The sequence below is a fragment of the Rhinoderma darwinii genome, chromosome 9, assembly GCF_050947455.1.
Source record: "Rhinoderma darwinii isolate aRhiDar2 chromosome 9, aRhiDar2.hap1, whole genome shotgun sequence".
Lineage (NCBI taxonomy): Eukaryota > Metazoa > Chordata > Amphibia > Anura > Rhinodermatidae > Rhinoderma > Rhinoderma darwinii.
Window position 1 is genome coordinate 54,411,129 of NC_134695.1, and position 14,793 is coordinate 54,425,921.

A 14,793-nucleotide genomic window follows, 5' to 3' on the forward strand; every position below is an offset into this window, starting at 1 on the left:
TTCCCCTGACTCACACTGATTGTCTATAGGGCCAAAGTCAGTCGTGTAGCCCCAGCCTAAAACTATACTATATATCAATAGATGGATGGATAGATAGATAGATAGATAGATAGATAGATAGATAGATAGATAGATAGATAGATAGATAGATAGATTATAATATCTATCTAGATTGCAGATTTTTTGTGTTAAAGATTCTTATTATTTCTATCTACACATCTCTTTATCCATATCTTTCATATCATATATATTGATATATAGTATAGTTTTAGGCTGGGGCTACACAGTGACTTTGGCCATGACACTGTTCGCATGCACAGAGATCGCTATGGAATCCGCTTTGGAAAATTTTCTCTCCAAAAGCCAGTTTGTGCACCATTCATTGTAAGCTCCAACTTGCTCGGAGCATGTAAGAATTGCGCACACATTTAGTATAGCTGAAGTCAGCAGAAGTTTCCAAATATGTATTCAGGTGTGTTTACCCAGTGGCATGCACCAGATGTCAAAAAACATAATATAAAATTACAGATTCATTTTTTTTCCATTTTTTTAAAAACTAAAGTATATCACTTTTTTTTTTGAAACAATATGGAAGCCAAAAATGTTTTGAGAAAAATAAGACCAAATACATGTAGGTTGGAAAAGTAATAGTAGAACAATTTGCTTTAAAATTGGCACATAGCTAAAACTCTCCTATTTTCGGTGCGGATTGAGCCTGAAAATTCACTACAAATTACAATATAACTCATTCGATTGGGGTTTACCTTTTTTTAAAGGATGGAAAAGCATAGTAGACCATGCTATACCATCCTGAGAGATCCCCCAAAAGTAATATGTACTGCTCCTGCCAACACTATATGGACAGTAACGTCAGGAGCTTCCCAATCGCAATCGCCCTACCCTTGGCCTTTGGCCCTGGGGAATTTACTGACATTACTTTCCAAATATGGCCATCAGGAACAGCGCTGGAGTCCCTGGGCAGAGTTCTAGTAGAAGTTCTGCCTGGGGACTGCAACCCTGGGAAAGCTACTAACGTCACTGTACAGTTATGAACAGTGACTTCAGGAGTTTCCCCAGGGCCATTCCCCGGGCGACGTAGCCCACTGTATGCCATACAGTGGGATACGTTTTGGCAGAATTTAACAAAACCGGTGCATTAACGGTTATTAAAACCAGGGCATTAACCGGTCATGTGCCTTTTGTTCACTGTCATTGACATCAATACCAAAATCAGTTACTGCAGATAATGTACAAACGTGAGCGCACCGCTTTCCATTGCCCAACCCTCGTTAATGGAGGGGGGCCCAGGCTCCTTGGCTCTACGAGCCCAGAATTTCCTGGGCCTGTAGAGCCAAGTATAGAGGGCCCTGTCTATACTATCTGTGAATGCTGTGTGCAAAGAGTCCAGTGCATTTCTATGAGACGCAGCTTCTCACTGCTCTGCCCTGCATTCCACTTGTTAGAGCGGACAGGGAAAAAAAATAGCAGGAGACGGGTGTATCGCATAGGAATACACTGAGACTCCGCAGTGTGAGGACAGATGTTCTATGTCACTGATCTGTCACTTAGCGCACTTAGATAGGACACAGAGCAGAGCAAGTGCAGTGTGATAAGACACCGCTACCTCTGAAAAGCCAGAAGCATCATGGGAAATGTAGGCTGCATTATGAGAACCATATCAGAGGGAAAGAAAGAACCAAGATGGCAGATAACTCATAAATGGCACATCAACTAAAACAGGTATACACAAGGCATACACAAGAGCCTCTACATTATTCTTTAACCCCCTTCCCGACATTTGACGCATGGCTACACCAAAGTCGGGTAGGGGGAAGTATGGAACGGGCTCATGGAGTGAACCCGCTCCATACGATGCGGGTGTCGGCTGTATGTTACAGCCGTCACTTCACAGTAACGAGCGGGATTGCGCTCGAGCGCAATACCGCTAGTTTAACTCGTTAAATGCCACGGTCAATAGCGACCGCGGCATTTAAATCATTAGAAAGAGGGGGGCGACCCCCTCTAGCAGCTCATCGCACCCCCTGCAATGCAATTGCGGGGTGTCTATGGTTGCCTGGGGGCCTAATGAAGACCCCCAGGTCCGCCATCTTTGTGCTCTTATTAAACCCTGACTCTGTCAGGGCTTAATAGAAGCCTGTCAGAAAGACGATATACTGCAATACATTAGTATTGCAGTATATCGTGCAAGCGATCCAACGATCACTGTTTGAAGTCCCCTAGGGGTACTAATAAAAAAAGTTAAAATTAGTAAAATAAAGTTGTTTTTTTGTTTAAAAAATAAAATTAAAATTAAAAGTAAAAAAAAAAAACCTTTTCCCACTTTCCCCCTAGAGCATAGTAAAAAAAAATAAAATAAACATAATTGGTATCGCCGCATCCGTAAAAGTCTGAACTATTACAATATATCATTATTTAACCCTCATGGTGTACGCCGTATAAAACCAAAATTGTAAACACCAGAATCACTATTTTTTGGTCACCTCATCTCCCACAAAATTTTTTATAAAAAGTGATCAAAATGTCGCATGTACCTCGAAATGATATCATTAAAAACTACAGATTGTCTCGCAAAAAATAAGCCCTCATACCATTTAAATAACTGAAAAATAAAAAAGTTACGGCTCTCAGAATCTGGCGACACAAAATAAATGTTATTTTTTTACACTTAGTTTTTTACTTGTAAAAGTAGTAAAATATGAAAAAAACTATATTTATTTGGTATCACCGTAATCGCATTGACCCGCAGAATAAAGTTAACCTGTTGTTTTAATTGCACAGTGAATTCAGTAAAAACAAAGCGCAAAAAAACAATGTCGGAATCACAGTTTTTTTCATTTTCTACCCCACAAATAATTTTTTCCCATTTTCTAGTACATTATATGGCACAATAAATGGTGATACTAAAAACTACAACTCCTCCCGCAAAAATTAAGCCCTCATAGGACTATATAGACGAAAAAATAAAGAAGTTATGGCTTTTGGAAGGTGTGGAGGAAAAAACGAAAATTACAATCTGAAAGTTGTTTATGACGGGAAGGGGTTAAAAAAAGCCTCTGCTGAACTATATAGGCAAAAATAAAAAAAATAGAAAAGAGTTCTGAACATGGAACCACCTCAAAATTTCCTAATAGGGTATTGAAAATGGGTTTTCTAAACCAGATATCCCCTTTAAGAGCTGTGGGGCCATGACTATAAATGAACTGCAATGCATCTAAATATTGTTTTTTACTTGAATAAGAGTTTATTTATATTCTACATTTTTACGGAATTGTTTTCATATGTAGGCATTTATTTTGGTTGGCCATTTTTTATTTTTTTTTGCTTAGTGTCACCCAAGTGGCTGTCTCATAGATCTCTGCCTACAAATGGGGGTCATCATGGTCTTAAAACAAATGTGGAATAACTTCATGGAACTTGGATATCCGTAAGTAACACATATTGTATATATCTTTTATTATATATTCCATGCATAAAAGCTAGTCTACCCAAAGTCAGCCATGTATGGTACAGTCAGGCCGTTCGTGGATAGACCTAAGGCGGTTCTGTTGACCTGAAATACTTGCAGAATGACACTTTACAGCAAAATGTGTATGACATGACCAATCTATTCCTTCTCTCATGGAAAAGGGAATTTGGTTTATGGAAGAAAAAAGGGACAACTCCTAGGAGAGGCGCTCCTGTGTCCGCGGTATATATCTCTGGATGCTTCAAGAAGGTGAAGACGACTCAGAACTTTACAGAACCTGACGTTATTTACATTAGAGGAGCGCCTATTTTTATTCCCCACCCCCTTTTTATTCCTTCTACCATGGAAAAAGGAATGATTGGATCCTGGTCATGAGAATGTAGATGTTGTAGTGTAAGAGAAAAACACTTAGCAACAAAGGTCTTTTTTACTTTAAGAGCTGGATAACCAGACCCCCAATGGTTCCTTTCAGTTTTAATTTTAACCTTCCGCTATAAATGTTTTTGTTATATTTTCCATCAGACTTCTTCAAAATTGGTGGTCTCGAAGGAAAATCAAGAAAGGAGGACAAGCTGTAGAAAGCAAGTTAACAATACCACAATGGGAAAAAGATTGGAACTTGCAGCCCATGAATGCTCATGGTTTGATGGAAGAGTACTTAGAAATGGGTAAGTAAAAAAATGAAATTGATTTTTCATTATCTAGTACTGAGGGCAGATATATATCGTTACTGCTACATGACTGGTGACATCAGTCATTATTCTCCAACCAGATCAATACGTAAGATACTAGATGAGATCACAAAATCGGACATTAGCCAAAAAATAAAAAATAAATTGTACGCTCCACTTGAGCATGTCCTCGGGGGCTGTGTTTTCTTAACCTGTACCCCAAATGCCCAGAAATTCCCATCTTCAGACAATGACCTCTTCTCAGAAGGAAACCTAGTGTTTCTAAGGTCAACATGACAATCATAATTTGAGGACCCTATGAGACTTGTTTTTGGATTTAACACATACGTGTATAAATATGTTTGTATAAAATTGTTCTATCATGTCTGATCCATATCAATTCAATACTTAAATATAATATACATTTTTGTGTTGAAAAACAACATCAAGCTATAAAAGTACTGTACATAATATCTGGAAAGGACTACTTGTATTTCATATCAACACATACATTCTGATTTTTATTATCTGAAAGAATTACTTGGCGGTCTTGATATCTATTGACCTTTTATTATTCAGTCATACAGTTTGGATTTACTACAATCTTCGTAGCTGCCTTCCCACTGGCTCCTCTCCTGGCATTGCTTAACAATATCATTGAGATAAGACTGGATGCTTATAAGTTTGTTACGCAGTGGAGAAGGGCCATGCCTGCTCGGGCTACTGATATAGGTAGGTATTTAGCTCCATGGATGACCACATGAATGATCCATGAATTTTACTTGGTTGTAGGACAAAGTTGTCACTTAGTAATTTCTATTTTCTTTAAAGGGTTATTCCAGTCACAGAAAGTAATAGCATATCACTAAGATATGCCATCACTTTCAGATCCATGGGGATCCAACTTTTGGGACCTCACGATCTTGAGTGTGAAGGGGCAACAGCACTGAATGAATCTGTGCTGCAGCTCCCTGCACAGCCGTTGGCCGGGAGCACGGCTTCTCAGGGAAAAACAGTGAAGGGCCATGGTGTTGCGGCCCCTTCAATCTCAGGATCCAGCAGTCGGACCCTCAAGGATCAGAAAGAGATGGCATGTCCTAGTGAAATGCCATCACCTTCTATGATTGGAAAAAAAAATCACTTTGCGTTCAGAAAAGCCTAACATTTTGATTTTTCCATTGACATAGCCATGTTGAAAACCTTTTTTTTTCTGGTGGGAGGGTAATGGGAAATCAAACCATCAAAATAAAAATAAAAAAAACCCATCAATTTGGTTTTGTTTTTACAGCATTCACCGTGCAGTAGAAATGACATGTCAATTTTATTATATGGGTCAGTTCGATTACGGTGATATTAAATTTATATAGGTTTTTTTGTACTACTGATGCACAATATAAACACTGTTCACCGTGTCCGATAAAAAAGGTTTTTGATTTATCATACGGGTCATTATGTTTTTTTTTATTATTATTATTTTATTTAACAAGGCATTTTGTAGTGGAAAAAAGTTTTATGCTAATTAGTTTCTAAATAGAAACTGGGCGTGTTTTTACTTTTTATCAACTGGGCGTTGTACAGAAGAGTGCATGATGCTGACCAATCGGTGACCAATCAGCATCATACACTTCTCATTGTTCCAGCCCAGCATCTTTCACTGCACAGCGTGATTGTGCACAGTGTGATTGTTCAGTGAAAGAAGCTGGGCTGGAACAATGAGAAGTGTATGACGCTGATTGGTCACTGATTGGTCACTGATTGGTCAGCCTCATACACTCCTGAGTACGACGCCCAGTTGGTAAAAAGTAAAAACATGTCCAGTTGTCTATTAAGAAACTAATTAGCATAAATCTAAAATTGCTCATAGCTTGCTCAAAAAATTATCGTTTTTCAAAATAAAAACCACTGCTGTTATCTACATTCCAGCGCCGATCAGACTATGTAGGAGATAGGGCACTTATAATCTGGGGACAGAGACCCTTTAAAGCCAGCCGTGGTTGTGGACATCCAAGGCAAGCAGGACTACCAGACTGCAGAATGTATACAGGAACATGCTAAAAACTTAGGCAAACATATTTTGACAATATAACGTTAGTCAGAATTTCTTAATGTAGGTAAAGCTATTTTTGTTTACACAGTAATAATTGTAACCCCTGGTTTTTAGGAATCTGGTATGGGATTTTGGAAGGAATTGGTGTTCTGGCGGTTATCACCAATGCCTTTGTCATAGCCATCACCTCTGATTATATCCCTCGCTTTGTATATGCCTTCAAGTATGGACCCTGCCAAGATCAAGGATACAGACATGAGAAGTAAGACTTAGTCTAATGACTTTCTGACATATAATGACCTCTACAAATCTCCATATTATATCTGAAATCCAAATATGTGTGTTTCAGATGTCTACGAGGCTACGTGAACAGTAGTTTATCAATATTTGATCTAAGTGAACTTGGTGAGGGATATACTGGGTATTGCAGGTATGTCAAGAACTTTGCTCAAAAGACAATTGTTTGTTATCATGTACAGACTTTATGTATATTAACAGTAATTAAAGCGTCATATCAGTATTATTTATGGATTTAAAAAAAATCTGCTTGAAAAAGGTAATTTTTAAGTGTAACTAAACTTTTAAAAAACTTTTGAGATGTCAGAAGTTTTAATCGGTGGGAGTCAAAGCACTGAGACCTACACCGATCGCTCAGGTGACCTCTATACCGCTTCATTTCTGATCGGCTTTCCACGGAGCAGTGTACGGCCTCAATAAAAAGTCTATGAGTCCGTACACCACTTGCTCGGCTTTCCGAGGAAAGCCGATCATAACCTACGCGGCACAGCACTCACCCAAGTGCTTTTGCCGCTTTGTTTTAGCAATTGGTGGGGGTCTAAGTGCTCAGATCTCCCCCTATCAAAACTTCTGACATGTCACTATGATATGTCAAAAGTTTTTAAAACTTTAGTTACCCTTTAAAGAAATGTACTTCTACAGCATAAGCCATGAGTAATGACGCAGGAGGCGTCTGAAACGCGTAGGCTAACAATTCCATTGAACCTCCCTTTGTACCAGGAAATTATCCTGCCGATTTTGATTTTAAACAATTGAATAAAACTTGGAAAAAGTTTCCTTTTTATCTACAACTGGCGCTGGATCCAATCTTTGTTCTCTGCTTCTACTTCTACAATCTTGGTTCACAGCATTTTTTAAATTGTACAGTAGTAATTTTCCGTTCATTACATATACCATAAAACATTCTAATTATAGATAATAATAGGTTCTTGTTACTGCTTTGTGTTATTTAAGGCTTAAAGAGGTTATCCATTTAGGACAACTTGTGTACAGGGGTGGATTATAAGGAGGGCAAAAGGGGCAATTGCCCAGGGGCCTCAACCACCCAGCCCCCTTCAGGACTTTTTCTAAAACATCCCCAACAGCAAGGCATGGGACTATGAAAAGATTAAAAGAATACATCCAACAATATAAGAGTTTTAATATGTGTCAGAAAAACCTACTCTTTAACTTTTTACTAATATTTATTACTAAGGCTAAGGGCTCCATTCTCCTAACTGTACTAGTAACTAGAAGAAATCCAGTGGCCAAGCAGGCACATTTATTGCCATAGGTAGAGGAATATAAGCAACTGCCAGATACTTTTGGTAACACTTATCTTATGGTTTAAAAGAGGATTGGGCATGTTAAAATTCAACATGCCAAACCTTGCTTCCCATCACCAGCAGACGCCAGGAGACAGTGGGGCTGCCCTCATACACATTAATTTGTTGTCAGAACCTGTTGACATCAATGGGATCTGCCAACAATGATCTAATGCTTATGCTTTTTTCCCAAGGGCCCCTACCAACTTAATCTGGTCCTACCTGTGTCCATAGAGGGGTTTCCCCCACACGGGTCCTCCCTTATAAGCCAGAGTAGATAGCCGCTGCAAAGCTCTAGTTTTTTATTACATGGTTGTCTACTCCTTGGAATGTGTGGCGCAAAATGCTACATTTTCCCTGATAGCAATCATTGCAAAGGAATTTATATTTTGGGGTTGTTTAGGGTTTCAGAAGTCAGACCCACTTTACCCTCCTTTCTGCTGTGAAGTGGCATGTGATGCTATTAGAGGACTATAAATAAAGGAGCTGATTGTAGCATTAAAATATTACGCTTAAAGACGACCTGTCACCGCTCCTGACATGACTGTTTTAGTAAATAATTGTAATCCCCATGAAATAACAATTCTGGAGCATCATTTTTGCAGTACTCTATGTTGTACTGTTCCTCTGTTATTCCTCCTAAAAATGTATGAATAAATTGACCACTGGCCGTTACCAGTTGGGGTGTGTCCCTACAGTATGACACTGGCCAATCAGTGCTGACAGAGTAGGACTGTGTACGGACACGCCTTTTTGACAAGAGGAATGTTAACACCCAGTTGTCAATTTATTCATACGTTTCCATGAGACATAACAGAGGAACAGCACAACGCAGCGTTCTAGGCTAATATGTTACAGAATTGTTATTTCATGGGGAATACAAGTATTTACTAAAACAGACATGTTAGGAGTGGTGACAGGTAAGTACGTTTTATATTAGGGATTTTACGTCTCCTACCGCTCTCCATATCTAAATTAGTATATATTGCAAGTGTTTTGCCTTTGAGTCTAATAATTAGAATTTTTCATTTAAAAGTAATAAAGTTTCTTACCTCTACCCAGATACCGGGATTATCGAGCGCCTCCTTGGAGCGCAGTTCCTTATGAGTTCACCCTGCAGTTTTGGCATGTTCTGGCTGCACGACTAGCATTTATCATAGTTTTTGAGGTATGTGTTTTATTTTACGACATAATTGATATATGGGAATGTTCTAGTCATTTTTCTTCTTACATAAAGTATTGGCCTCCAGTAAGATGTCCACATCTTGATCCGTAATTGGATGCAATCAGCGATATTGAATTGGCAAACTGAGAGGGAGCTACTAGTACCCGGAAACCCTTCTCTCAGCAGTTTGGAAAAAAACATAATATTAATAAGTGTTAAACACTAAATAACCCTAACCTTCCAGGGATGTTAGATATTAATTCATAACCATCCTAGACCACCATGAAAAATGGATATCAGTATTATTGCTTTAGTCAACCTAGATCACCAGAGATACTAGGTATTAACCGCTTAGACACTTGGATACAGGAATACTAGCACCAACTCCTTAACCACCCTATGAAATTTTGCCATCTCTGTCATGGGCACCAAGACATTTGGGGGGGGGGGGTGTTTGCCTTATATTGTGATATTGTCAGTTAAATTGATATCTTAGTTTTCCAATATTTGTCTAATTTTCATCAATACATTTTTGTATATATTTTTTTTAGCACCTTGTGTTTGGGATAAAATCCTTTATTGCTTACCTCATCCCTGATATGCCAAAAGACCTATGTGACCGAATGAGGCGAGAAAAGTACCTGGTCCAAGAGATGATGTATGAAGCTGAACTGGAGCATTTACAACGAGAACGGAAGAAGAATGGAAAACACTATAACCATGAATGGCCTTAAGTGACACCATGAGAAGCTTAAAGAAAAGTAGCCAAAATAAAAAATAAAAAAAGTGGGGTATGATCCTATAATGTTTAAAGGTTTCTCATTGCATTATATTATTTACATATATGTCTATTGTAGGACATGATCATATATGTATATTGATATGTGTATACCAGCCATATATAAACTGGAATATTCATGGTGTTGGACCACTAATGCAATGAAACATTTTTAAGTCAGTGTTATGGGGACTGAGGTGTTTGCAGTAGAGTGTGGCCGCAGTCAGGTCTATGACTGGAAACTGCACATCTTCAGTATTGTACATGCCCAAATTTGCATCAGTACGTCAAAGGTATACCAACCCAGGCAACTATTTCACAGAATGCTCCCTGTCTATTGCTGCTCTTGACTTGTACATATTAATGGACCTACAGTTCCACCATCTCTGGTAATATAGGAGGCCAGTATATGTTGAGCAGTAGACCAGGACTTTAACACATCATGCAATTTGCTAAAAAAATTATGAAATTAGCCATTTAAAAAAAAGACAACACAGAGGACTTTTGAGTGACATCCGAAAGTTGTCCTGAAGACTTGCATGAGAAGTTGGGAACATCTATTCTATAGATTGTATCTACAGCGCGCTCTTCCAAAGACATAAAAGCATGACATGGGCAATGCAGAAGGCTTAGAGGTTTTGTAGGGTGCTGGGCATCCACTTAAAGCAGCCTAAGCGTCCAGGCAGCTTAATGGCTATCACATCACTACAACTGGGCTCTGTATGTAAAGCAGTGGGTCTTTAATATGATGTTTCTGTGACGTGACGTTGTCTACTTTACAAGTGACCTGCACATAAAGATCCAATCGGGCAGTTTGGTTTTAAAAGCTTTTAGTATTTACTTGCACATCTTTTCAAATTGAGCACAAAGTTATAAAATATTCATAAAATGTATTGTGCACAAAAAAAACAAAAAACTATGCAGTTAGACAGCTTGTTCTCAACAGATAGTAGAGGGGAACTACTGGCACCCTAACGCTTTAATTATTCAGTGTGGAAATCACTGAATGGGTTAGAGTTACAATATGCTTCCATCTGAAAGATTACAAAAGTATTTCTTCCAGGACAAAAAAAAAAACATTCAATTATTTTGGAAAATTGGTCCATGTTTTTCAAAATTACCTTAATTTTTTCCATGCAGTGTTTTGATATAAAAATTGAAATTCACAAATTTGCATGTTTCTACCTAATTATCTAGATATTTTTTTGAAAATTACAATATCATGTAGAGTAATTACTTAATTTAAAAAAAATAATATAAATGAATCACATATTTATAGATATATATCTATATATGCATATATATATATATCTATATATATATATATAGATATATATATATACATATATAGATATATATCTAAATATATACATAGATATAAATCTATATAGATATATATCTATATGGAGATATCTATAGCTATATATTGATATATATATATATATATATATATATATATGTGTGTACGTGTAAAAGCCCTTTATTCCAGCATCTGTTACTCTGATAATCCCTTCAAGAAGTGGAGGACAGGTCAGAAAATGCATCCTCTGATTAAGGCCTCATGCACACGACCGTAGCCATGTGCACGGCCGTGATTTTCGGGTTGGCCGGCAGCGGAGTGTCACCCGCGAGCCGCCCGCAAATCGCGGGCCATGCACGTGGCTGCCTCCATTATTTTCTATGAGCCTAGACTGCAGAACACGGCCGTAATAAGACATGTCCGCTCTTTCTGCGGTCCACGCTCCTGGGCCATGCACGGACCGTGGAAATCACGCTCGTGTGCATGGCCCCATAGAAATTAATGGGGCCGCAATTCTCCAGTGGATTTTCACGGGAATTGCGGCCGCAAAAGCACATTCGTGTGCATGGGGCCTAAAAAATATGTATTAGGCCTCATACACGCGTTGCTGTCTATTTGGTGTGCATGTGGGCTTATAGTGGCAGATTTTGTGATCACTTGTTATTTGGGGCTTTCTTCTTGTAAACTCTTTACCCTTTCATGTGAATTTTAAATATTTTTCTATGACCATCCAGAATATCTGTTATTAAAGCACCTATCAGGTTCCATTGATGCCAGAATAAAGGGTTTTTACTGTATATATTTGTCATAAATAATATTTTCTGCATATTTCATGTGATAATCTGAATGTAGTTAGCATAAGTGTAAATTTTATATGAAAACGTTGACTTATATGCCTATCACTTCAGGAAAAAAAAAATATTTTTATGCTTCCGGATAGCATGCAGCTGTTTTTTATATGCAGTATTTTTGATTTGTTTGATTCTAAATGTGATGGATTTTGCTGTGCAAACCCTCTAACCCCCAACCTTAGATATTTATGCAAGCATCATTTTGTTAAAAATTGTAATATAAAAGTTAACGTTGATACACATGAAACTTTTTCACCATAGAATAAAAGGTTTGCATGGTCCTATCGCTCATCAATGAGTTAATTTAATAAAATAGTGCATGAACCAATCACCTGCTGTAACCCTTAGCAGCCAATCTGATGAGCCTCAATTGCTAAACAAGATCTGATTGGTGCCTATTGGGTATAGAACATCATTGATCCTTTCACGTGCGATTTACATATTTTTTTTGTTTTGTTTTTTACTATGGGAGTCAATGGACGACTTATGCAGTTGTATAGCATGCAGTTGCATATATTGTAGCTATACATTCAGCGTACACATCGGGAGTGAACAGAGCTCTTCAGAAAAATATTTTTACCATTTTGTAAAGACCTAAAAAAGAACTTCATCTACATTTGTACTCTAAAGACTGTGTGAACATTTTAAAATAGGTATTTATTTGACTGTAAGATCCAACAACAGCACCCCACGGCCTCCAAAAACCATTCCTATAACTATCCTTTCAGATTGTTCTTCCCCGTGCTTCATATTAGCTTGAACCAAGAACCTGAACGGGCTAGACAACACTATTCTGAAATAGACCTTCAGGACTTTTGCACAGAAAATTTGAATGGGACTGTGGAGTGCTTTTGAAACAGCAGTTTTAGTATAGGCAGCAAGTAAAATACTATATATAATAATTACATCTATTTAACTCCACCTAAAAATCATTATTGATAAACATTTAGGCTGGGGCTACATGGTCACATGCAGTCTTGGTCACGACACTACTTCAGTTGTTCCCTATGAGGAAGAGCTGTTGGTGACCTTACAACTAAAGTATCACAAAAATTCCGAGCATGTCTATGGAAGTCTCAATGTGACCACAATTTTACCATTATTCCAGTATACCTTCATATGACTTTGTAGCCCTAGCCTTAAAGGGAACCCATCATTTACAAATACCTTAATAATGCTAAACTAGATGTTTCAGTGTCACCAACTAAATTACATCTCAAAGTACCGATCAAGAGTTTTAAAAACATCTCCCTGTTGTGAGTTTTCTCAACCATCAGCAAAGGTGAGAGCTGTTACATTTCTTTGCAGCCCTAACGTCTCGAAGTTTAGCTTCAAGGGATTTAGTGAGGTGAAGTACACTTTACTAGCCCTTGATTGACTCTTTGGGGAGCTATTTTGATGGCACAAGTATGCCCACTTGGTCAGGTTCCTTTAAAAGTTACATGGATACTCCTTAAAGTGGATCTTTTAACTTAACACCTTAACGACATGTCACGTACTGGTACGCGGCAGCCGTTAAGAGGAAGTATGGAGCGGGCTCACGGACTGAGCTCGCTCCATACACAGCGGGTGACGGCTGTGTTACGTTCCGTCGGAGCTTTCCGTCAGAATGGAGCCCTGACTGACACAAACGGAAACAATAGCTTTCCGTTTCCATCACCATTGATTTCAATGGTGACGGATCCGGTGCCAATTGTTTCCGTTTGTCTCAGTTGTGCAAGGGTTCCAGCGTTTTGACACAATCTGTATCGTAGTCGACTAAGCTATTGATTCCGTCAAAACGATAGAACCCTTGCACAACTGAGACAAACAGAAACCATTGGCCCCTGATCCGTCACCATTGAAATCAAATGGTGATGCAAACGGAAACCTATGGTTCAATATGGTTCAGTCAGGGTCCCGTTCTGATGGAAAACTCAGACAGAACGTCAGAACGGGACGAAGCCTAAGTGAATGGACTTGCAATCCTTTGAAATCCTTATCTTTATTCTTACAGCATTTATGAAAAGCCTTTTTATGTAGATAATTTCTTATTATTTATACCAAATAATGTGTACTTAAGATAAAATGAATGGGTGAAAAAATGTTCTACTTTGACTGATATTTGGGGTTGAGTGATTGGATGGGTGAAAAGTTAACTATCATAGGGAACAAATATTTCAATACCAAAATAAGGCTCTATTCCATAATTTCTATGCAAAAAAACAAAAACATAAAGATTTTTTTTTTACAACACCCTTAATTTTTTTCATGGGATTTTCAGTTACCTTGCCAATTTACATTGCTCTTAGTGGGAGGTATAAAATCGTCTAGTATGCTATACTACCCAGTAATTCGAAAACCTGATGAATCCCATTACACGTCATTGTGATCCATTAGGATCTTTTATGCTTGCATTTCAATCCAACAAAAAATAGATCAATCATGGATCCACCACAAGTGGAAGCCTTGATATAACCACCGCAGCCAAGTAGCATAAGTGCCGCCGTAGCATACGCACTGTATTGCCAGTGAAAAAAAAAGGTAAGTATTGCTTTTTGGGATTATTTATATCCTTTCTGGCCCCTAATAAAAATATTTCACATCCCTGATAACTCAATTAAGCCTCTTCTATATCATGTTTGAAAGATCCGTTGTGATCAAAAGGAGGATTGGCTTTCATCAAAAGGTGAGAGGGTAAACATTCCTTAACATTTCCTTAGGGAAAGTTTGCCATCTCCCTTGTGATGAAATCTGTTGTTTTTTTTTTGTTTTTTTTTATTAAACAAGATGTACGGCAGAGTGGATCTCCTTAACATGATGTACAAGCAGCTTTAATAGCAACAATAGTCTAACACTGAGTTAAAGTAAAGTATCAAGTGCCTAACATTTTGATAGAGCTAATATAAATATA

General features: G+C 38.1%; 1 protein-coding gene across 3 annotated transcripts in view; it reads left to right on the top strand.

Annotated features, from left to right (window-relative positions):
* The window catches only part of ANO3 (anoctamin 3), a 254,338-nt gene extending 243,409 nt beyond the window's left edge, over window positions 1-10,929 (top strand). For all 3 annotated transcript variants that reach the window (XM_075836999.1, XM_075836997.1, XM_075836998.1), the window contains 7 exons: window positions 3,348-3,445; window positions 4,010-4,155; window positions 4,738-4,890; window positions 6,320-6,467; window positions 6,555-6,635; window positions 8,869-8,974; window positions 9,523-10,929. In XM_075836999.1, the coding sequence (XP_075693114.1) occupies window positions 3,348-3,445; window positions 4,010-4,155; window positions 4,738-4,890; window positions 6,320-6,467; window positions 6,555-6,635; window positions 8,869-8,974; window positions 9,523-9,705 (915 nt within the window). In that variant the 3' untranslated portion in view covers window positions 9,706-10,929. The remainder of the gene's footprint in view (window positions 1-3,347; window positions 3,446-4,009; window positions 4,156-4,737; window positions 4,891-6,319; window positions 6,468-6,554; window positions 6,636-8,868; window positions 8,975-9,522) is intronic.
* Window positions 10,930-14,793: the final 3,864 nt, after the last annotated feature.